This window comes from Lithobates pipiens, unplaced genomic scaffold (assembly GCF_037356315.1).
Source record: "Lithobates pipiens isolate NorthernLeopardFrog02 unplaced genomic scaffold, aLitPip1_a1.2 Scaffold_28, whole genome shotgun sequence".
NCBI lineage: Eukaryota > Metazoa > Chordata > Amphibia > Anura > Ranidae > Lithobates > Lithobates pipiens.
The window spans coordinates 16118071-16140796 of record NW_027507789.1 but is presented as its reverse complement, the minus strand read 5'-3'; the positions used below and the strand labels follow the sequence as shown (position 1 = coordinate 16140796).

Genomic DNA, 22726 nt, shown 5'->3' with positions numbered 1-22726 from the left:
TGCCTTTGGGACCGATACCAGCATAGCTCCAGCTTTGGCAAGGGTTGTGTGGCCTACAGTCTGTGCATGGAAAGCCAAACATGCTTTTGAATTGGACATTTCAGAATGATTTTGGGAACTTTGAAATGTGGGATTTGTCATTTATTTGCCACCAGACTGCTTTATTTCTGCTTTAGTAACTACCACAACTCAGAAGAACAGGTATTCATGAGAACAATGCTGCTGCTTTAGAGATTTGTGTGATAACCATTGGAATGTTTTATTTTTACACTTGTACCTAAACTGAAAGTAGCTGATGTCAAGTTTTATTAGTCCAGCAGCCTAAAGACTAATATCAGGATATTTGGCCTGTTATAGATAATCTCCTTTTTTCTCTCAGTACTCCCACCAAAGGTATAGAGAACAAAGCCTTCGACCGCAACACTGATTCCCTATTCGAGGAATTGTCGTCCGCGGGGACGGACCTCATCGGAGACGTGGATGAAGGGGCTGACCTGTTAGGTATGGCCATAATAAAGATCCTCTCCTGTGTAATGTTCTGTGCCTTGGGTTGGGTGGCTTAGTTTGTAATAATTGGGTTTAATGGGAACCTGTCACCATGGCCCTTCAAGTATATGTGATCCCTTACCTTGTAAAACAACTCATTCAATGTAAAATAGAAACGAAAGGCAAAACATTTTTGTATAAATATAAAAAAAGGTGTGTAGGGGTGTGTGTGCGTGTATTGCAAGGAATGTTTACATTTCTTCTAATGGGAATAAAAGTGATCCAAAAAAAATGTAAAGATAAAATAATAATTTAAAGAAGCGCCCCTGTCCCCTCACATGAAGAAGTGAACGCATACATAGGTTGCGGCCACATATGTAAACGGCATCCGCACCACACTCGGGAAATATTGCCGCAAACATAGTGATAGAAAGAAATAATTTTAGAGCTGGACCTCCTCTGTAACCCTAAACTGGTAACCTGTAAAAGTTTTTTAAAGCATCGCCTACAGAGATTTTTATGTACTGAATTTTGGGGCCGTTCCACGAGTGTTTGCAATTTTAAAGCGCAACATGTTCGATCTCTATTTACTCAGCGTAACATATTCTTTTTCACTTTACCAAATAATATATATATATATTTGTGTGTGTGTGTGTGTGTGTATATATATATATATATATATATATATATATATATATATATATATATATATATATATATATATATATATATATATATATATATATATATATGTGTATGTGTGTGTGTGTGTATATATGTGTGTGTGTGTGTATATATGTATGTGTATATATATATATATATATATATAGTGTAATGTTTTTTTTTTTTTTTGCATTGAAATTCTGTAAAGGGTATTTTTACAAAAAATTGCATTTGAAAAATTTCTATGCAAATACCGTGTGACGCAAATTGCAACGACCGTCATTTTATTCTCTAGGGTCTTTGCTAAATATATATATATTTGGAAGTTCTGAGTCATTTTTCAGAAAACAATGATGATTTTTACATGTAGGAGAGATATGGCAGCACTGGCCCGGGCTGGAAGTGGGTAAAGAAACGAGGGGGCAAGCGGGAATTGATTAAACATAAGGTCCCAAAAACTGCAGCAGCCAGCGGTGGGCATCTGACTACTGTGATGTGATGATTGGGTAATGATTGCGATGGCAACTACACTTTATCAATCTTGCCTTTCAGGAATGGGGCGAGAGGTGGAAAATCTTATCTTGGAGAACACACAGCTCCTGGAAACAAAGTACGTTCCCCTTTTTATTATTCCTTTTTCTTCTGTACAGTGTGTGACATGTTTTTACTGTTAGAAGACCTGTGTCCCAGGAGATGACTAATGCACCAGGATAGAGATTTGTTATGCTGGATAAATGGAATAGATCCATTTGCTTTTTAAGGGCAGTGACAGATTACCTTGTGTGAAGAGCCCCACCATCCAACCCACTGGTACTCTCATCACCCCCCTCCATCAGTGCCCTCGCTAAATACATGTTGCTTCAGAGTATGGTCGAGCATGTGACCTGCTCCCAGGATGTAATGCTAGAACATCCGATATTAAGCAAGGTAGGAAGGTATTGGTGGGTAATGGGGTTTCTCCTACAAGAGAACTCTAACTTTGCCTTGAAATAGCAACTGTCTGGAGTCTCTTGACCTCCCACACATACCCCCAATGTTTTGTCCATCTTCATCATATCATCTATTCCAGGAATGCGCTGAATGTGGTAAAGAACGACCTGATTGCCAAGCTGGATGAGCTGATGTGCGAGAAGGATGTCTTGCAGGGTGAGCTGGCCTCCATCAAACAGACCAAACAGAAGCTAGAGGAGAAGAACAAGGAGCTGGAGGAGGAGCTGAAAAAGTTAGTTTCTGCCACTTTTCTGCCATATTGTTGAAGCTCTCATTGAAATAACCTACTGCTTACTGTTTAGTTCATGAACCGACTTCTCAAATAAAAAAGCAATTTTTCTATACGACACTAAGCCTCTAAGATCTATGCACTGGCATTGAAAGAAGGTGTTTGAGGGACATTTTTAACACCCCTCAAAGGTCTATGCAAATGATACAATGGACAGCACACAGAAAGCGTGATGCATGGATTGAAATATGTAAACTGGTCTGTGCAAACAGTTAGGAATAATTTTTTCATTCTTTCATTCTTTTGTTCCAGGGCGAGGGCGGAAGCAGAGGAGGCAAGACAGAAATCGAAAGATGAGGAGGATGTAAGTTAAACACATTCTGTAATGCCCAACCTAGAAAACATGGGGGGGGGGGGGGGGGGTCTGTAAAGGGACCCAGCAATTGGAAGAAAAAAAGGGGGGGGGGAACGAACCCTGCAAGACAAAGGCATAATGAGTAAGTATGCATCGCATACTAGCTCATTATCAGATACTTGTCTCAGAACGATGCCATGAATTGGCATCGGCACTCCGCGTACACGGCCTACATCTTCCACCAGAATTACTTTCGGGTTTGCGGCTCCAGTGCTGTAATTGGCCAGAGCCACGATTACGTCACTCCCACGCAGGGAGCCGACGGTCACGGCACAAGTCCTGAAGAAACGGCACGAGCAAGCAGTTTCTTCACTGCGCATGTGCCGATGACGTCAACCACATCGCATATACTGAATATCTCCTAAACTGTAAAAGTTTAGAAGATATTTACAGTACCTACAGGTAAGCCTTATTATAGGCTTACCTGTAGGTAAAAGTGGTGTAACGGGGTTTACAACTTTTTAACATTAGACTGTAAGTCGTATTTAGTAATCCTTTTTATCATTTTTTATTTATTTTTTTGTTTCCTTATATTTGCTTTTCTATACTGATCTCTAAACCAGCTTGATTTGTACCTCATGTGTTTAGGAGAATTGTAACAAAACATGTTTAACATGAATTTGTTATTCTCCCAAAATTGGAATAGGAAGAAGATTTTAAATGAGTTTGCAAGTGACTAAAACATTTTGGAATTGAATCCAGTTACTGTAATCAGTGTCTGTGTTGTGTCCCTGTTTCTGACCAATTTTATATTCTTTGCTGAAGAGCGACGTACCCACAGCTCAGCGAAAGCGATTCACACGGGTGGAGATGGCGCGGGTTCTAATGGAGAGGAATCAGTATAAGGAGAGACTAATGGAGCTGCAGGAGGCAGTCCGCTGGACGGAAATGATAAGGTATGCGTACACCTCACAGGGAGATGAAAAAAATAAAGGTCTTGTAAGGTCTTTTGATAACATCTTGATAACTTCTATAACAAGAATAATAATAAAAAAATATGTAAATCCTATATTCTACAAGGTATAGTTTGGTAATGTTGAAATGGTGAATGTAAATTTTAACTCTAAATGTACTACACTCACTAATAAACTGACACCTTCCTAGTAATTCAGAAAAGTTTGCCTTTTCCTTCAGAGCATCCAGAGAGAATCCGGCCATGCAAGAAAAGAAGAGGTCCAGCATCTGGCAATTGTAAGTTGGAGAAAGACATTAAAGATGTTAAAGAATGCAAATTGCAGTTCATTTTCAGGATGATTATGATTATGAACTGGTGATGATCTTCAGAATACGGTTAAGAATTTTTCTTATGGTAAACTGTCAAGATTGGCCTATAACTTTCCTTGACTTGGTTATGTTTTTTTTTTTTTTTTTGGCCTGTGCTGATAATTTTTAAAGACAGGAGCCCTTATATGCTGGCCCATTCTCTGTGTATTACTGTAGATCGTGCATAATAATGGCTGATTCATTGTGAAGTGTATGTGACCCTTAAAGGGTAACTCCACTTTTGTGGGAAGAAAAGATCGCAAATAAGTAGTAGTGCTTGTGTGATTGGCTCACTGATTTTCCCAGCAGTCTGCACCATGACACAAGTGAAATTCTAGGCATCCTATGCAACAAAAATTTAATTTTTGGTGAGATACTAAGGGTTAAAGTGGTTGTAAAGGCTATTTGTTTTTTGTTTTTAAATATGAAACGCGTTCTACTTACCTACTCTGTGCAATACAATTGCACAGACTGTCCCAGAACCTCCTCCACTGGGGTCACCCATGGGCAATCTTAGCTCCTTCTCGTGTGTGTGTGTGTGTGGCACTTCCTATGCTGGCACAATTGTGGTCTGGCTTCAGAGCTGCTCCCTCCTCACAGCATTTGATTGACAGCAGCGGGAACCAATGGCTCCCGCTGCTTTGCCTGTGCGAGGGGAGAAAGAACCATTGCTGCTGCAGGTGGGCACAGAGCTGGATCGATACAGTAATCCATTAAGTATTTAGGGAGGGGAGTTGGGGGGAACAACTTGTTGAAGTTTTAAGGTAAAAAAATAAGTTTTGGGTCTAGAAGCACTCTAATCACTTCAAAAAGGGATGCAGGCACTGCAGTGTAAACTGCAAATGATTCAGCTGATCAGAATGAACATCAACACCCCTATTCGGAATTCTTCCAAGGACATAGTTGAACTTCGGAAAACAGAAGCCGCTAGTAATCTGCAACAACCTTTTTAAAATCCTTGCAATGTAAATTGATCACCCAGTGGAGATTTTTTTTTTCCTAACAAAAGTGGAGTTAATTTATTTTCTTTTGTACTAGGTTCCTCTACCTCTCTTAATGCACATCATAGTTTGCACTTGTTTTATATGGTGTGTTTAATGTACAATGAATATCTGGTCATTTTAGCAGTCCCCTTTGCTTTATTAAAGTTTTACTAAACTCTTTTTTTTTTTATTTTTTTTATTTTTTTTTACATTAAAATACCAAACATTTATACTTGCCTTCTCTGTGTAATGGTTTTGCACAGAGCAGCCTGGATCCTCCTCTTCTCGGGTCCCCCACTGGTACTCCTCGGCTCTCCCTGCTGCCCCCCACAGCAAGCAGCTTGTTCCCAAGCCACAGCTCTGTGTGTCCATTCACACAGGGAGCTGCAGCTCAGACCCGCCCCCTCCTTCTCCTTATTGGCTCACTGACTGTGATTAACAGCAGCGGGAGCCAATGGGTCTGAGTCTCTTGGGAGCCAAGGTTCTTTTAGACATTGCTGGGTCGAGAGGAGGCTCGGATAAGTATTAGGGGGGGCAGAAGGTTTTTACCTTCGTGCGTAGCCACTTTAAGTTTCCTGACCACACGAAGCATGGAAACTGATCAGTACTAGTGTGGCCAGTTTACCTACAGGACTCAATGCTGATTCATTGTGGTGTTGTACTCTCATAATTAGCCTGTAACCTCACAGGTTGACATGCCTCCTCCCCAGCTCTGTTGTGTTTGACAGCATGTATGAGCTTGGCGCGCAGTGAAGTACGGCTCTTTCATGTTTCTGAAGCTGTTTCTTACACTGATGAAACTCGTTCTGGAGAATTCTGCAGTCGGGCAGAACTAGATTTTGTTTTCCGTCCGATTTTCTGCAGTGAAAGGCCTCTTCTGTGTTGATAGGGGTATTGTTATAACAGAATCTGTTTTTCTCCTGTTTAGTTTCAGCCGCCTGTTCAGCCCTTCCGGCACTGCTACTAAGAAACCCGACCTGCCTGTCAACGTTCGATACAACGCCCCAACCTCACACATCACCCCCTCCATCAAGAAGAAGAGCAGTGCCTTAGCCAAACTCCCCAGCGACAAGTCCAAAGCCTTCGACTTTCTTAGTGATGAGTGAGTTTTGTGTTAATGCTTGTGTTTTTTTGGGGAAAAAATCAGTTTTTAATAAGCTGCAAGTATGGTAGTTTTACAAACACACCAGCAGACTTTTTGCACTGTTACTAAATGCTGTAGTAAATCGCATTAAATGAAAAAAAAAATCGGGCCCTGAGCAGTCTGTCATAATGTGCTAGTATGCATTGCATACTAGCACATTATGACAGACTTGCCTGAAAACAAAGCCCTCCAGTGGGTGCACTGTCACCGCTGAAGGCGTTTCCATCTTCCCCTGGTCTTCTTTTTGGGTTCGCAGGCTTCGGCGATATGAATGGCTGAGCTGCCGATGATGTTCCTGTTTACGGCATGGGTCTCAGAAGAAACTGCATGCGCATGCTATTCTTTCTGTGCATGTGCGCCTGTGGCGTCACCAGCTGCATCTAAAATATCTCCTAAACGGTGCACGTTTAAGAAATATTTACCTTACTTATGGGTAAGCCTTAATATAGGCTTATCTATAGGTAAAATTCATACATGGGAGTTTACTTCTATTTTATTGCACCCTGCCAGATTGTTGAGAATTAGAGACATCTTCATTGATCCTTTAAAGTGGATATGTTAAAATGGAAATACTGGTCTGTTATCCTTAAGCTGGCCATAAACTAGGGTAGCGCCCATACCGAGTATTTGCACAAGTATCGGTACTCGTGCAAATGCATGATGCCTGAAACCGATACTTTCAGGCTCGGTTCTTTGAGCTGTCAGCGGGTCTCCCCTGTTGGCAGCTGAAGTGTTAAAGAAGTCTGGTTATTGGAGCTGTCAAAAAGCAGCCAGCAGTGTTTTTTTTTTTTTTTTTTTTTTTTTTTAACAACAAAAAAAATCAATTTATTTAATTTGTAAATAACTTTTCAATGCTTTGTACCGTTGCTGACAGCTGAAGTGAAAACAAAACAGTTGCGGTAGGTATCGGTAATTGGTATCGGCGAGTAATAAAAATAAAGTATCGGTACTCGTACTTGTAAAAAATAAAAATGGTATAAACTGATTGAAAATTGGTTGATTCAGCAAGGACCAGACACTTTTCAACCCATATATTGATGTTCTCGATTGTGTGGATGGAGGTCTGTTTTGTTCGTTTTTTTTTTTTTTTTTTTTTTTTTTTTTTTTTTTTTTTTTTGGCTGGGTCTAAAAAAGAAATCTATTTATGGCCAGCTTAAGACCCCATACACACGATTAGATTTTCTGCAGATTTTTGTCTTCAGATTTACCAAAACCATGTGGTGCAAGGGCCTGCCTGATTCAATACAAATTGAAACTCCTAAGGTTTGACCTCATATTATATGATTTTGGTAAATCTGAAGACAAAAATCTACAGAAAATCTAATAGTGTGTATGTGGTCTAATCCTTGATATGCACAGGCTTGTTCCAGGTTAGTTACTTCTCCAAGTAATAAATGGATCAAGATAACAACCTGGTGCAGCACCTCCAAAAATTGTTAAAAATATTGTAGCTCCGCTATTTCTGTTCTTACCGCATCCTTTTAGGGATTGCCCATGAGTACTTCTATAATCTTGTTTCAGTTGGCAGAACCGTGTATAATTCACATTTTATGTCTTATTACTCATCATTGGACAGTAATGAAGCAGCTGTGGCCTCGCGGAGAGAACAGAAGAGAGAGCAGTACCGCCAAATGAAAGCGCACGTCCAGAAGGAAGATGGCCGTGTTCAGGCGTTCGGCTGGAGTCTTCCTCAGAAGTACAAACCGGTGTGTGTATAATCTAACCCAATCATATATATATCACACACAGTATCTCACAAAATTGAGTACACCCCTCACATTTTAGTAAATATTTTATTATATCTTTTCACGTGATGACACTTTGCTACAAAAGTGAGTACACCCCTAAGTGAAAATGTCCAAATTGGGCCCAATTGGACATTTTCCCTCCCCGGTGTCAAGTGAATCGTTAGTGTTACAAGGTCCCAGGTGTGAATGGGGAGCAGGTGTGTTAAATTTGGTGCTCATCACTCTCACTATCTCATACTGGTCAATGGAAGTTCAACATGGCAAAGAGCTCTATGAGGATCTGAAAAAAAGAATTGTTTCTCTACATAAGGATGGCCTAGGCTATAAGAAGATTGCCAAGACCCTGAAACTGAGCTGCAGCAAGACCATACAGCGGTTTAACAGGACCTGTTCCACTCGGAACAGGCCTCGTCATGGTCAACCAAAGAAGTTGAGTGCACATGCTCAGCATCATATCCAGAGGTTGTCTTTGGGAAATAGACATATGAGTGCTGCCAGTGTTGCTACAGAAGTTGAAGGTGTGGGGGGTCAGCCTGTCAGTGCTCAGACCATACGCCGCACACTGCATCAAATTGGTCTGCATGCCTGTTGCCCCAGAAGGAAGCCTTTGTAAAGATGATGTACAAGAAAGCCCACAAACACTTTGCTAAAGACAAGCAGACTAAGGACATGGATTACTGGAACCATGTCCTGTGGTCTGAAGAGACTAAGAGAAGCATGGTGGTGGGAGTGTCATGGTCTGGGGCTGCATGTATGCTGCCGGCACTGGGGAGCTACAGTTCATTGGGAGAATCATGAATGGACATACTGAGAGACGCAGAGAGACTCTGAGATTTTGCCGCAGGGCAGGATTCCAACATAATGACCACTGCCTTGCTAAAGAAGCTGAGGTTAAAGGCAATGGACTGGTCAAGCATGTCTCCAGACCTAACCCTGTTTGAGGATGTCCCAAAGATGCTCAATAGGAAGTTAGGAACGCAAGGTCTCTAACATCCACCAGCTCCGTGATGTCATCATGGAGGAGGGGAAGAGGACTCCAGTGGTAACCTGTGAAGCTCTGGTGACCTCCATGCCCGAGAGGGTTAAGGCAGTGCTAGAAAATAATAGCCACACAAAATATTGACACTTTGGGCCCAATTTGGACATTTTCACTTCGGGGGTGTACTCTTGTTGCCAGCGGTTTAGACATTAATGGCTGTGTGTTGAGTTATTTTGAGGGGACAGCAAATTTACACTGTTATACAAGCTGTACACTCACTACTTTACATTGTAGCAAAGTATAATTTCTTCAGTGTCGCATGAAAAGATATAATAAAATGTTTACTAAAATGTGAGGGGTGTACTCACTTTTGTGAGATACTGTGTGTGTGTGTGTTTAATTTTTTTTCTCCTTCTTTTCATTGTAACACTGCATGTTTTTCTTCTGTTACACCATCGATCGTAGCTTGCCAATGGCGGACAAGCTGAAGGCAAGATGAAGAATTTGCCGGTTCCAGTATACCTGAGGCCACTGGATGAGAAGGACACTTCGATGAAGGTAACAGATCGGCTTCCTTCAGATTGAGGTCGGTGTGTGTTATTTCGGCGCTGTCTGTGACAGATGTTCTGTGTCCCCTTCCCAGCTTTGGTGTGCGGTCGGTGTCAACCTTTCTGGCGGGAAGACTAGAGATGGCGGCTCAATTATTGGAGCCAGTGTGTTCTATAGCGACCTCCCGGGCTCTGATGTGGATGACCAGAAGCCGCGTAGTGAGTCCCAGAGCAGTTTAGAGAAACTAGAACAAGAGTTGAAGGTGAGTTACCCCCCAAAATAGGCAAATTATAATATCTGGCCTATTGTCATAATATAACATCTGGGTTGTCATGTTGTAGCGTCTGCCTTGTTTTGTAGGATGTCCTCAGCTGTTAATAGCAGGCCATCTTTTTTTTTTGTCCCTTGTTTATACAGTGACAGGTGCAATAATTAGTGATTGTAAAGGTTTTTAACCTAATGCATTAATGTAAGAAACCTTTGTGCAGTGCTGTGGCGCGCCTCCCCTCCCCCCCTCTCTCGCTCGCTCGTTCGCTCTCTCTCGCTCGTTCGCTCTCTCTCTCGCTCGTTCGCTCTCTCTCGTTCGCTCTCTCTCGTTCGCTCTCTCTCGTTCGCTCTCTCTCGTTCGCTCTCTCTCGTTCGCTCTCTCTCGTTCGCTCTCGCTCGTTCGCTCTCGCTCGCTCTCTCTCGCTCTCTCTCTCTCGCTCTCTCTCTCTCGCTCGTTGGCTCTCTCTCTCTCGCTCGTTGGCTCTCTCTCTCTCGCTCGTTGGCTCTCTCTCTCTCGCTCGTTGGCTCTCTCTCTCTCGCTCGTTGGCTCTCTCTCTCTCGCTCGTTGGCTCTCTCTCGCTCGTTGGCTCTCTCTCGCTCGTTGGCTCTCTCTCGCTCGTTGGCTCTCTCTCGCTCGTTGGCTCTCTCTCTCTCTCTCGCTCGTTGGCTCTCTCTCTCTCTCTCTCGCTTGTTGGCTCTCTCTCTCTCTCTCGCTCGTTGGCTCTCTCTCTCTCTCTCTCGCTCGTTGGCTCTCTCTCTCTCTCTCGCTCGTTGGCTCTCTCTCTCGCTCGTTGGCTCTCTCTCTCGCTCGTTGGCTCTCTCTCTCGCTCGTTGGCTCTCTCTCTCGCTCGTTGGCTCTCTCTCTCGCTCGTTGGCTCTCTCTCTTGCTCGTTGGCTCTCTCTCTTGCTCGTTGGCTCTCTCTCTTGCTCGTTGGCTCTCTCTCTCGCTCGTTGGCTCTCTCTCTCTCGCTCGTTGGCTCTCTCTCTCTCTCGCTCGTTGGCTCTCTCTCTCTCTCGCTCGTTGGCTCTCTCTCTCTCTCGCTCGTTGGCTCTCTCTCTCTCTCGCTCGTTGGCTCTCTCTCTCTCTCGCTCGTTGGCTCTCTCTCTCTCTCGCTCGTTGGCTCTCTCTCGCTCGTTGGCTCTCTCTCTCTCTCGCTCGTTGGCTCTCTCTCGCTCGTTGGCTCTCTCTCTCTCGCTCGTTGGCTCTCTCTCTCTCGCTCGTTGGCTCTCTCTCGCTCGTTGGCTCTCTCTCTCTCTCGCTCGTTGGCTCTCTCTCTCTCTCGCTCGTTGGCTCTCTCTCTCTCTCTCTCGCTCGTTGGCTCTCTCTCTCGCTCGTTGGCTCTCTCTCTCTCTCGCTCGTTGGCTCTCTCTCTCTCTCGCTCGTTGGCTCTCTCTCTCTCTCGCTCGTTGGCTCTCTCTCTCTCGCTCGTTGGCGCTCTCTCTCTCTCTCGCTCGTTGGCGCTCTCTCTCTCTCTCGCTCGTTGGCGCTCTCTCTCTCTCTCGCTCGTTGGCGCTCTCTCTCTCTCTCGCTCGTTGGCGCTCTCTCTCTCTCTCGCTCGTTGGCGCTCTCTCTCTCTCTCGCTCGTTGGCGCTCTCTCTCTCTCTCGCTCGTTGGCGCTCTCTCTCTCTCTCGCTCGTTGGCGCTCTCTCTCTCTCTCGCTCGTTGGCGCTCTCTCTCTCTCTCGCTCGTTGGCGCTCTCTCTCTCTCTCGCTCGTTGGCGCTCTCTCTCTCTCTCGCTCGTTGGCGCTCTCTCTCTCTCTCGCTCGTTGGCGCTCTCTCTCTCTTTCGCTCGTTGGCGCTCTCTCTCTCTCTCGCTCGTTGGCGCTCTCTCTCTCTCTCGCTCGTTGGCGCTCTCTCTCTCTCTCGCTCGTTGGCGCTCTCTCTCTCTCTCGCTCGTTGGCGCTCTCTCTCTCTCTCGCTCGTTGGCGCTCTCTCTCTCTCTCGCTCGTTGGCGCTCTCTCTCTCTCTCGCTCGTTGGCGCTCTCTCTCTCTCGCTCGTTGGCGCTCTCTCTCTCTCTCGCTCGTTGGCGCTCTCTCTCTCTCTCGCTCGTTGGCGCTCTCTCTCTCTCTCGCTCGTTGGCGCTCTCTCTCTCTCTCGCTCGTTGGCGCTCTCTCTCTCGCTCGTTGGCGCTCTCTCTCTCTCGCTCGTTGGCGCTCTCTCTCTCTCGCTCGTTGGCTCTCTCTCTCTCTCGCTCGTTGGCTCTCTCTCTCTCTCGCTCGTTGGCTCTCTCTCTCTCTCGCTCGTTGGCTCTCTCTCTCTCTCGCTCGTTGGCTCTCTCTCTCTCTCGCTCGTTGGCTCTCTCTCTCTCTCGCTCGTTGGCTCTCGCTCTCTCTCGCTCGTTGGCTCTCGCTCTCTCTCGCTCGTTGGCTCTCGCTCTCTCTCGCTCGTTGGCTCTCGCTCTCTCTCTCTCTCGCTCGTTCGCTCTCTCTCTCTCTCTCTCTCTGCTATGGGAGAACCTCGATCAATTGGCTTGTTGGGGGCGGAGGGTTCTCAAAGCCAAGAAGAGCCAGAAGTGCCAGCGGAATACCCCAGAAGAAGGTGATCAGGGTTGCCCTGTGCTAAACAATTGCACAGAGCAAATAAACAGCCCACAGGAGTACAAGCAGCTTGTTTGGGGGGGAGGGGGTGCTCGAAGGAAGGAGGAGCCAGCAGCTCTGCAAAACAATTGCACAGAACAGGTATGACGTTTGTTATTTTAGAGAAAAAAAAAATGAAACCTTTTTAGAATCACTTTAACTTGCCCAGTTTATAGTAATGGTATCACAGCTTTACTGCTACTTAGGATTTTAGAGATCCTCACCTGTTACTAATAGAAATGTTTTGCAGAGTTTTGAGGGCAGACAAACGTCTCATTCCTTAACACGTAGGAATATAAAGAGTGATGAGGACAGTTCCTACTGGAAGGCTCACTCTGTCCTGTCCATATTTAAATAAGAGACACAACATAATTGTAAATAGAAGGAAAATCTGCTTTTTTTTTTTTTTTTTTACTGAAACGTTCTGTCTGTGTCCCATAAGATAGGTTTTCCTTGACTTCCTGTTACAGACCAACAGGAAGCAAGAGGAAATCTTTTTCAAAGCAAGGGAAATCCCCTCTTACAGTTGTCACCAGAACCGTTGACGTCTTCAGGAAATGTAACCTCTGTTCCGGATCTTGTGACAACTGTAAAGTTTTGGATTTCTCAGCATTATCCAAAATTGAGAAAAATGTCTTGGCTGGAGATAAATTGTAACTGTCATCGGGGAACAGAATGATGTTTTGTGGTCCCCCACCTTGTCCTTGACGGATTGCATGCAGCTGCTCCTGTGTTTTCTACAGCTCTGTGTTCAATCACCTGATCAGCATGTTATTGTAACCGTTTAGGTCCAGCAAAAAGAGTTAAGGCACCAAGATGAATTGTCCAGTCTGGTGTGGATCTGCACCAGTACACATTCCTCCACCAAGGTCATCATCCTTGACGCCAACGAACCTGGAAATGTGTTGGATACTTTTATAGTTTGCAACTCGCACGTACTGTGCATCGCCAGTGTACCAGGTAGGATTGATTTCTGTAAGTTGATGGTGTCCCTGAATAAAGTGATTCTGTTCTGCATCAAGTACCTTTCCGCTTCCCTGTCCTGGGCCAGACAGCGCCTCCCTGTCCTGGGTCAGCCAGCGCCTTTCTGTACATATCTGGCCTGTGGGGTCAATTCATGGTTTTTCATGATAGTACATAATATCCTTTAAACATATCCTGTTTTTATTCCAGGAGTTATGGAAACGGACTACCCTACAGGAGATGTCACCAAACTAGATGCAGACTCTGGGCAGGCGGACAAATCTTCCTTATCAGAGAGCCTAGTAAGCAGTACCTCTTCCTCGGAGCAGCCATTGGGGGGCATCAGAGTTACGGTTACCTCTGTGGAGGAATCTGAGCCCCTCTCGCCACAAACCGGCAGTGTTCTCTCCACCGACGCCGAGTGCAATCCAGGTGAGATGCGGCGACTATTGGTTTAGCTCCTTGATGCAGCCAATCAGATTTGGTGGGCAGTTGGAGGATTATTGCACACAATCAGAAAGGTATAGACTTTGTGCACTCAGTTCCCCACCGTTACCTAGTCTTATTCTATTGTGATGGCAGATCTCGAGTCCACCAATGCTGAGCTGGATGATAATGTGCCCACAGCGGAGGAAGCCACGGAGGCCACAGAGGTGGGAGACGTCAGCACAGATGACGTGGCAGATATTCAGGCCGGGATCTATACAGAACACGTCTTCACAGACCCTCTAGGTGTACAGAACACAACTGACGACTCCGGCTGCCAGCCCAGGTGAGTCATCTGTGCTGTCTACACATCATCAGATTCACATTTTAGTCCTAAAGCTAACTACAGCTTAGCGTCTATCTCACGTGTGAAGGGAAATAAATATTTTTATGTTGAACTAAATTGTTAGCAGAATCTTATCCATCTCCTAATTGACCATTGTACTTAAACAACCAGTCAGAAGCACTCTGACCTCATATTTAATAATGTCTTTGTTTTAGAGCGCGTGCACAATGCATGTGATCGCAATGCCATTAGACAAGGGCAGATCGCAAGCAAAATGGCACGTAGCCAATCCGAGAGACTCTGTGCCTTGTCTTGGTCTAGAAAAGCAATCACAAATAGTTTTGCCCAAACCAGTCCAAATAAACTATTTACTGCACCAACAACCCAACACTTATTGGGCAAGCTACATTACCTGTGTGTAGACTCTCCTCCTCCATGCCCACTAACCATCTAAACACAATGGGGGAGGAGATATTACATTTTGATTGATGGATGCTTCACCTCCCTGTTATTCTAAGACACGGGCTGAAGGGGAGTGACACAGCCTGTGACTGGCAGAAATCCACCCACACCATGTTATTGCCAAAAATAATAAAGATTTGATTTCAAATATATATTTGTACGACAATTTTAAACAATTGATATCAATTATTTTCGCTCTGTATTCCAAAGGCTGTTTTTTTTGTTTATTTTGAACATGTAACTAGCAGCAGAATACTAGAAGCTCCTCCTGCTGCTGTTTCCCTACAGACAGGCTGGGAAATAGCTGGGTCATGTGACAGCTGTATATCGATTAGGAAAAAGGTACTTGGACGTTTCTTTTAAATTAACCACTTGCCAACTGTGTCACGCAGATATACTGCGACACAATGGCTCTCCTGGGCGAAATCCTGCACTGGTACGTCCTACACATTTTTGGCCACCAGAGGGTGTGCACTGCCAAAGGGGCACATGCGCTCTGCACGACGGGGGACCCAATACGTGTGGCTGGCAGGCACGATCGCCGCCGGCCATGCCAGATCGCGTCCACGAACACAGGAATTTGTGTGTGTGTAAGCACACAAATCCCTGTGCTTTCAGAGGAGAGGAGCCATATAGTTTCTTCCTACGAAGGAAAAACGATATGGCTCCTCTCCTAGTTGCTCACATCCCCTACAGTTAGAACATGCTGAAGGAACACGTGTTTAACCCCTTGATTGCCCCCTAGTGTTATAACCTCTTCCCTGCCAGTGACATTTACACAGTAATCATTGCATTTTTATAGCACCAATCGCTGTATAAATGCCAGTGGTCTCAAAAAAGTGTCAAAAGTCTCTGATCTGTCCGTCGCTATGTCGCAGTACTGCTAAAAATCGCAGATCACCGCCATGACTTTTTGGTAAAAAAAAATAAAAAAATATGTAGAAGAATATATATTGGCCTAAACTGATGAAGAAAGTTTGTTTTTTAAAACAAACTTTTGGGGATAATTATAGCAAAAAGTAAAAAATATTATTTTTTTTCCTCCAAAATTGTCTTAGTTTTTGCTTAGTTTGCTTAGTTTAGCTATAAAAAAAAGTGCAGAGATGATCAAATACCACAAAAAAAAGCTCTATTTGTGGGGAAAAAAAGGATGCAAATTTTAAAAAGTGCTCTGGTCAGGAAAGGGGTAAAAAAATCTTCCGGGGCTGAAGCAGTTAAAATAGTGACATCATCCATATATAGACAGAGAAGCGATAATGTAAATTAAACAGTGTGTGTGTTTGGTATCACTTTAAGCATAGGGTTAGGCTTTAAATGGACCCCTTGACATTTCTGCACAGTAATTGATCTTTGTTAGTTTTCTCTCCCAATGCCAATCTGTCTGTTGGTCAAACACCAGATCTGTGTGTGTGTGTGTGTGAAACAAGCAGCACATCAGAAAGTAAATGTCACAAAAAACACGGAAGTTCCCCAACTCATATTCTGACTCGTAGTGGTAAGAAGAGTTATGTTTGTATTCATACACAGTACATAGGGTGCTCCTAGGAGAAGTGCAGAAAAACTTGGTCCTTTTGGGACCTTCATCTGTATCTATAGACCATAAACAGGGTAGAGGAATGGATGAGGCAACTGAGATAGATGAGAGTAATCGCTGGATGGATGGCTAAGCAGGAGAAGGGACTGAGACTGGAACCTTTGCAGCTCCCGCAGAAGATCTGGGTAGGATCACCTCAATTTAGAAGAAAACGAACAGCAGGGCGATGAGGTCCGTATCAAATAAAAAGTTACTTTACATTGAAGTTGGCATGAACAGGGATAGGGAACACCTGAGACCAAGCAGCTTTAATCAGTGGGAGGCTGTAGGCATCATTGAGCAAACAGAGACCAAGGATGATGGGGAACCAGTCGGCTCAAGGTATGGATATTAGCGGCGGCGTTCTCCGCTGCAAGCGAGGATGACAGCTGTCTAATTGCCGTTCCCTACCCATTCTGTTTCATGCTAACTTCAGTGTAAGTGTGCTGCTTATTTTAATAAAGTAATTTTTTTGTTTGATCCTAACCTCGGCTGTTCTTTTTGGTCTACATTGATGTTTGTAGTCTATTATCCAAGTGGAATCATCCAGTTAGTCGGGTTAATTCTGTATAAAAAAGTAGCAGCACTGAAAGACTGATGTGGAGGAAACAGCAGAAGGTATTGGAGAATGTTTGGCGCTCCAGCAGCAGAGGTATCTCTTGCAGATATGCAGTACAAGGCCTCTATACCGTCACCCAAAAAGTGTTGGTAGATGTGATGGAGGAGAGCTCCAGCCAGGACATCCTGTGCAATCACATTCTTTTAATTCATAGTAACTGTTGGCTTTTTCCTCTGCTGCAGCAATGAGTCGGACCTGTACAGAGACGGAGTGGCGACTCTTCCCAGCGAGCAGGACCTGATGCGAGAGGAAGCCCAAAAGATGAACAGCCTGCTGCCGACAATGTGGCTGGGAGCACAAAACGGACAGTAAGTTGTCTCCACCCACTGCGCTGTCCTCGCTGGTGCTGTTATATAAATCCATTGCTCTGAATGACTGGTATCTCTGTTTCAGCCTGTACGTACATTCGTCTGTCGCCCAGTGGAAGAAGTGTCTGCTCCAGATAAAACTGAAAGATTCCATTCTCAGTATTGTGTAAGTATGGTTTGTACCGGAAAATGGCGCATTATGCAGAGTCATTCTGGAAACCTGCTCCCTATCATCTTCAGTGTGAGATGAACTCCTACAAGAGCAGCCAGGTCTTCATTGTGATGAATGGAGATTTATTCAAGTGAATTATCTCAACTAGTTTTTCCTCCTCTTATAATATTTGTGAATTCTTGGTGTCGTATCATTCTGTTTCTTGTTACAAATCTTCTCTCGGCTGATTATTTTTTCTTTCTGTATTTCAGCCATTTGAAGGGGATTGTATTGGTTGCACTAGCTGATGGGACGCTGGCGATCTTCCATCGAGGAGTCGGTGAGTATGATGTGCAGAAGGGAAGTGCAGTCCGTAAAGCTGGATGCACACAAATTATTTTTGTTATTTAACCAACACGTTGAACAAGAAAGAAGCTGACATTGCCGTACTAAAAAAGACTCATTAGTGTGGTGATCTCCCCCTATTGTGCTATTGTGTTATGACGGGGGATTGCCCACCTGCCAGAGCACACGGATTAGCGCCTGCAGCCATTGCCTGCCAGCGCTGATCGGAAGCTGTTTTATTTTTAAGTGTGGTCGTTGGACAGTAGCTGGTCATAAGATCAGCTTCTGCAGAACAGACAGCTGTACACACGGTCCGAAAGTTGGCCAGTTTCTGCTGAATCTACAGTTTTCGGGCAATTTACAGCTCATGTGTACCCAGCTTGATTAGCAGAACCTTTAACCACAGTAGAAATGTACTTGAAGGAGAAGTACAGCCAAAGCTTGTTTGGCTGTACTTCTCCTGTGGACCAGTTTTCAGCAGACAGCGGGCTAAAGCCACAGAGCCAGTCCAGGCTGCGGCAAGATTGTAACAGTATGGTCGGGATCTGCCCACAACCTACCCTGGACTGGCACCTGGCTCAGTCTCTCAGGGGGGCAGAGCAGAGAGAGCCGGTGACTGTGACAGTCATTCACCAGCTCTCTGCTCACAGAGCTCTGAGAACCGAGTGATCAGTGGTCTTTTACTTAGTTCTCAGTCTTTCGACTCAGATGCCGGGCTGATTCTGCATCCACTTAGGCAATTATGATTCTTGGTGAAAAAAAAATGCCAAACTTCTCTTTTAATAGAAGAAAAGGGGCAGCTTTTGCCCCACATTTTTTTCGCCCTTCTTGAGCATAAATAGTTCTCGTATAACATTTTTTGCAAATGGTAAAAATGTTTTCTGCAAAATTAGAGCCAGTAAAGCAAGAAATTGTTTAATGTAAAAGGGATAATTGTAGCCTGGACCTACAGGCTTCTGTGTTGGAGATCCCACCCTGTTAAGACCTCTGTCTTCACACCTTTTGTGGCCATGGAAGGTCTTCCAACATTCCTGCTCTGGGTTCTCAAAGCCTGAAAACCTGCTGTACCTATTATGAGGGGTTCCCACCATCCCTGCACTAAGTTTCTGGGTCCATACCCCTGTTGTGTTCATTATGAGGGTGCATTGGATATCCGTAAACAATAGTTCATGGGTGGTGGAACTGGGGAGGTTTTGTCACCCAGACTTTATTTTACTATTTTTGTGGCTCAGAAGACAATACACAGTGATCAGTAGCATCCATTAGATGTCAACTTCTGACCCCTCATCCGAAGATTGATTTCCTTGTTCCTACTGCTGTGTAAGTGAGCTGGACGTGTTAAGTGTTACATTTTTGTGCACATGGCCAGCAGTTGTTAGAATTTGTTCTATTTACCAGCTTAACTTTTTTAAGTTTTTTTTGTTTTGTTTTGTTTTTTAATAGATGGCCAGTGGGATCTATCCAACTATCATCTCCTCGATTTTGGCCGTCCTCACCACTCTATCCGATGTATGACAGTAGTCCATGAAAAGGTCTGGTGCGGATACAGGAACAAAATCTACATTGTGAATCCAAAGACGATGAAAATTGAGGTGAGCAGAGAGGTTTACCTGTTGATGTTTTCTGAACCGTTCTTTGGATTATGTGATCCGATTCTCAGACTGTTCTTTCCTGTTCCCATGTTCTCTGATCATTTCTCTGAAATGTGTAAGCCGCTTCTTACACTCTGTTCCCTGTCCATGTTCTCTGATCCATTCCTCAGATTATGTCATCCAGTACTCAGATTCTGCTGTTTTCTGTACTGTCTGTGTCCTCTGATCTTATCCTATGATTGGAATACATATACATTTTTCCATGTGTCCAGAAATCTTTTGATGCTCATCCGAGGAAAGAGAGCCAAGTGAGACAGCTGGCTTGGATCGGCGATGGCGTTTGGGTTTCCATCCGGCTCGACTCAACGTTACGGTTGTACCATGCGCATACCTACCAACATCTGCAGGATGTGGACATTGAGCCCTATGTGAGCAAAATGCTGGGTGAGTTTTTCACTCTAGAAAAAAAAAAAAATTATTTAATCTTTTAATGGTGTTTGATTTTGAGGGTATTACATTTTATGAAAATCATGGAAACATAGAGTTAAGTGTTCTGCTAGCAGAGTGGGTCCCCTTAAGACAATGTTTGCATCCCCACAATCAAGCTTCAACATCAACCAGCACCAGGTATTTGCGTGGGCAGCCACAGGAGAAACGGTGTGGAGAATTAGTGTGACAATGTGTATATACTGCCAGGATTGGACTTAAAGTAATGCTAAACACACACTGTATAATTGACAGTGTCCTTTCTCTTACCATATGTGGTTGACGGCACTGTAATAATTTTAATTAGAAAAAAAAAATCTAAGTAACTTTTTTCAAAATCAATATACAACTGTTATATGACCCAGCTCTTTCCCAGCCTGTCTGTAGGGAAACAGTGGCAGGAGGAGCTTCTAGTCTTCTGCTACCTGTCACATGTTTAAAAAAAAAACTAAAACCAAACAAAAAAAAAAGCCATTGGAATACAGAGTAAAAATAAACAATTAATATCGATAAACAGTTTTTAAATTGTCATGCAATGTGTGTATGTATGTATGTATATGTATGTGTGTGTGTGTGTGTGTGTATATATATATATATATATATATATATATATATATATATATATATATATATATATATATATATATATATATATATAAAAATTATAATTTATTATTGTATACATACACAATGTCACACCCCTCCAGCCTGTGCCTTAGAATAACATGTAGGTGAAGCCTCCATTAATCAGAATGTAAAATCCCACCCAATTGTTTTCAGCTGATTAGTGGACATTGAGGAGGAAGTGGGCTGTCATTTATCACTATGTATACACCCACATATGTGACTCTATAGTCATATGGACTGCTCAGATGTGATAGGGAGAAAATGCTTAAGTATAATAAAACTGAGCTTGTGCACTAGCTGCCAACACTGCTTTGCAAAATTCCCAACTGCAGTGGGGACACATGGACAGGAGGGGGAAACGGCAGGATCAACCAGGTTTTTTTTTTTTTTTTGCAGAATACAAAAAACGAATCCCATAGTGATTATGAGATGCCATGATGTTTCATCCCCAGGGCAAATGTGCTAAAAGGAAGTGTGTTGATTTATGCGGGTCATTATTCCACATGGAAGATTGCAACATGTCATGGCAGAAAGGAGCACCACAGTGGTAGCTCTAGATGAAACGAGTGTATTGCAGCAAATGCTGCTTCTATTTTTACTCTTAACTTGTGTATTGATTTTTATTTTTTTGCCTGACATTCTGCTTTTGGTTAGTCACTTTGACTAGTTATGTTTTTATTTCTTTTTTTTAGGCACTGGAAAGCTGGGATTCTCCTTTGTTAGGATAACGGCCTTGATGGTATCTTGTAATCGGCTGTGGGTGGGGACCGGGAATGGTGTCATTATCTCCATACCCCTGACTGAAAGTAAGTATGGATGGGATAGGTGGTGAAATATACAGATGGCTATAGCGTCAGAACACTACATTACCTGCTTCAAATTCTTTAGACAAGATCTGAGGTGACATTGTTTCCTCAAATAAAACATCAAACGTAATTCAGTTCTGAAATATATCTAAGTGTATTTAGTGCCGACATTGCGGAAGGTTATGGAAGAATAGGTTTTGATGAACCTTGGACAATGCTGTTTTAAAACTTTGTAATCCTGAATTAAGGAAATGTCATCAAAATGGTGGCTGTCCGCACATAGACACTGATTCCCTGTTGCATACATGTAATGAGATGGGTAAAAGATGGCTTTGGCTCCTTCTTCCTCCACATGTAGCTCCTCAAATGCGTTTTGCCCCTTTTCAAGACTCTACGATTAAGCCGTGAAAAGAGCAAAACTCTTCTGAGGAGTTCTCTCTACAGGTGGAGGAAAAGAAGCTGAAGCCATCTTTTTTATCCATCTCATTACATGCAACAGGGAGTCAGTGTCTGCAGATGGCCGCCATTTTGTTGAAGTCTACTGTCTTTCTTGCACCTGTCTTTTTGATCACACGTTGATCTGACTGATAGAGGTTTGGAGGGGCTTTCAAACTGTACTATTTTGACTGAATTTAGGAAAGTTGAAGGTTTGCTTGATGACTATTCATGTAGTTAGTAGATTTGTGTAATGAGACTGTCTGTCTAATAAACCAGAGTAAGATCTGTGCAGTAGGTGGTCCACAATATGTCAGACTCCAGAGAAAAGATGTGTTGACACATTAAAGCTGAACTTTCATTTAAATATATCACTCTATAATCCTGAAGGATGAAAAATTGCTTTGTGTGCACCAAATGCCTTTACAGAACCCAGTTATTACCTTGTTAATGTAGGAGTGAGATCGTCGCTATACAGAGAGCAGAGCTATGGTTGGTTCATCAACTACAGTATTCCTGCAGAAAAGTATAGGAGGGGGGCAGATACAAGACCAGTCACCTACACCAAGGGAGAGAGCAGCAATTACCGGTCTTTATTTCAGGAAGGTCCTGCACAAAGGCAAAGTTTCACACTTGATTACTGCACAGATCTGAAAAAAAAAAAAAAAAAATGCACATCAAGATTCAAGTAAGAATACATGACTTTTGTATTTAAACACTATTTATCCTTCTTGGAGTTCAGCTTTAAACTTCTGATAAAACCATATTGGAATGACTTTTGGTTTCCTACACTTGGTGGTGGAGCTCTTCTCTCTGAAGCATCTTCTGCACTGTTAATGATATAGGGTATGTTGAGTGTTAGCGACTTGCCAATTCTGAAAGATACAAATAATAGGTGTGCTAGTCCTGATAAGGGCATAGGGTGGAGGGGAATTCTTAGGCACAAAGTACCAGAGACAAGTGTTGATTAGACTTTGCCTACCAGGTTCTCAAGAACTTGTTCTTCACTGTCACCCCTGTCCATTACCCTCCCCTTACTCTCTTACTTGTAGCCATTATACTGCACCAGGGCCGGTTACTTGGGTTGAGGGGTAAGTGCCAACAGTCAACAAGTTCTCCCTTCAGGCTTTATTCTCAGTAGCCACTTTTGTCCTGGCTGTGTAGATTCACTCCTTTTTTTGTATGTGTTTTCTCCGGAGCCCTTGTTGGCTGTAGTCTACTGTAATACTAAACGGCTCAACAGATTAGCCTCCTCTCATGTGTCGCAGCTAATCTTACAGTCGCTCCCTCTGC

General features: G+C 43.6%; 1 protein-coding gene across 3 annotated transcripts in view; it reads left to right on the top strand.

The window, feature by feature from the left end:
• Positions 1-22726, top strand: part of SPAG9 (sperm associated antigen 9) — a 94112-nt gene that overhangs the window by 60539 nt on the left and 10847 nt on the right. For 2 of the 3 annotated variants that reach the window (XM_077458767.1, XM_077458769.1), the window contains 20 exons: positions 380-501; positions 1702-1759; positions 2219-2371; positions 2681-2732; positions 3549-3679; positions 3918-3974; positions 5958-6131; positions 7750-7879; positions 9366-9458; positions 9544-9711; positions 13083-13254; positions 13468-13689; positions 13840-14029; positions 16866-16991; positions 17077-17157; positions 17415-17482; positions 18931-19079; positions 19352-19523; positions 20885-20998; positions 22486-22524. In XM_077458767.1, the coding sequence (XP_077314893.1) occupies positions 380-501; positions 1702-1759; positions 2219-2371; positions 2681-2732; positions 3549-3679; positions 3918-3974; positions 5958-6131; positions 7750-7879; positions 9366-9458; positions 9544-9711; positions 13083-13254; positions 13468-13689; positions 13840-14029; positions 16866-16991; positions 17077-17157; positions 17415-17482; positions 18931-19079; positions 19352-19523; positions 20885-20998; positions 22486-22524 (2471 nt within the window). The remainder of the gene's footprint in view (positions 1-379; positions 502-1701; positions 1760-2218; positions 2372-2680; positions 2733-3548; positions 3680-3917; positions 3975-5957; positions 6132-7749; positions 7880-9365; positions 9459-9543; positions 9712-13082; positions 13255-13467; positions 13690-13839; positions 14030-16865; positions 16992-17076; positions 17158-17414; positions 17483-18930; positions 19080-19351; positions 19524-20884; positions 20999-22485; positions 22525-22726) is intronic. The other variant, XM_077458768.1, reaches the window with a different exon arrangement.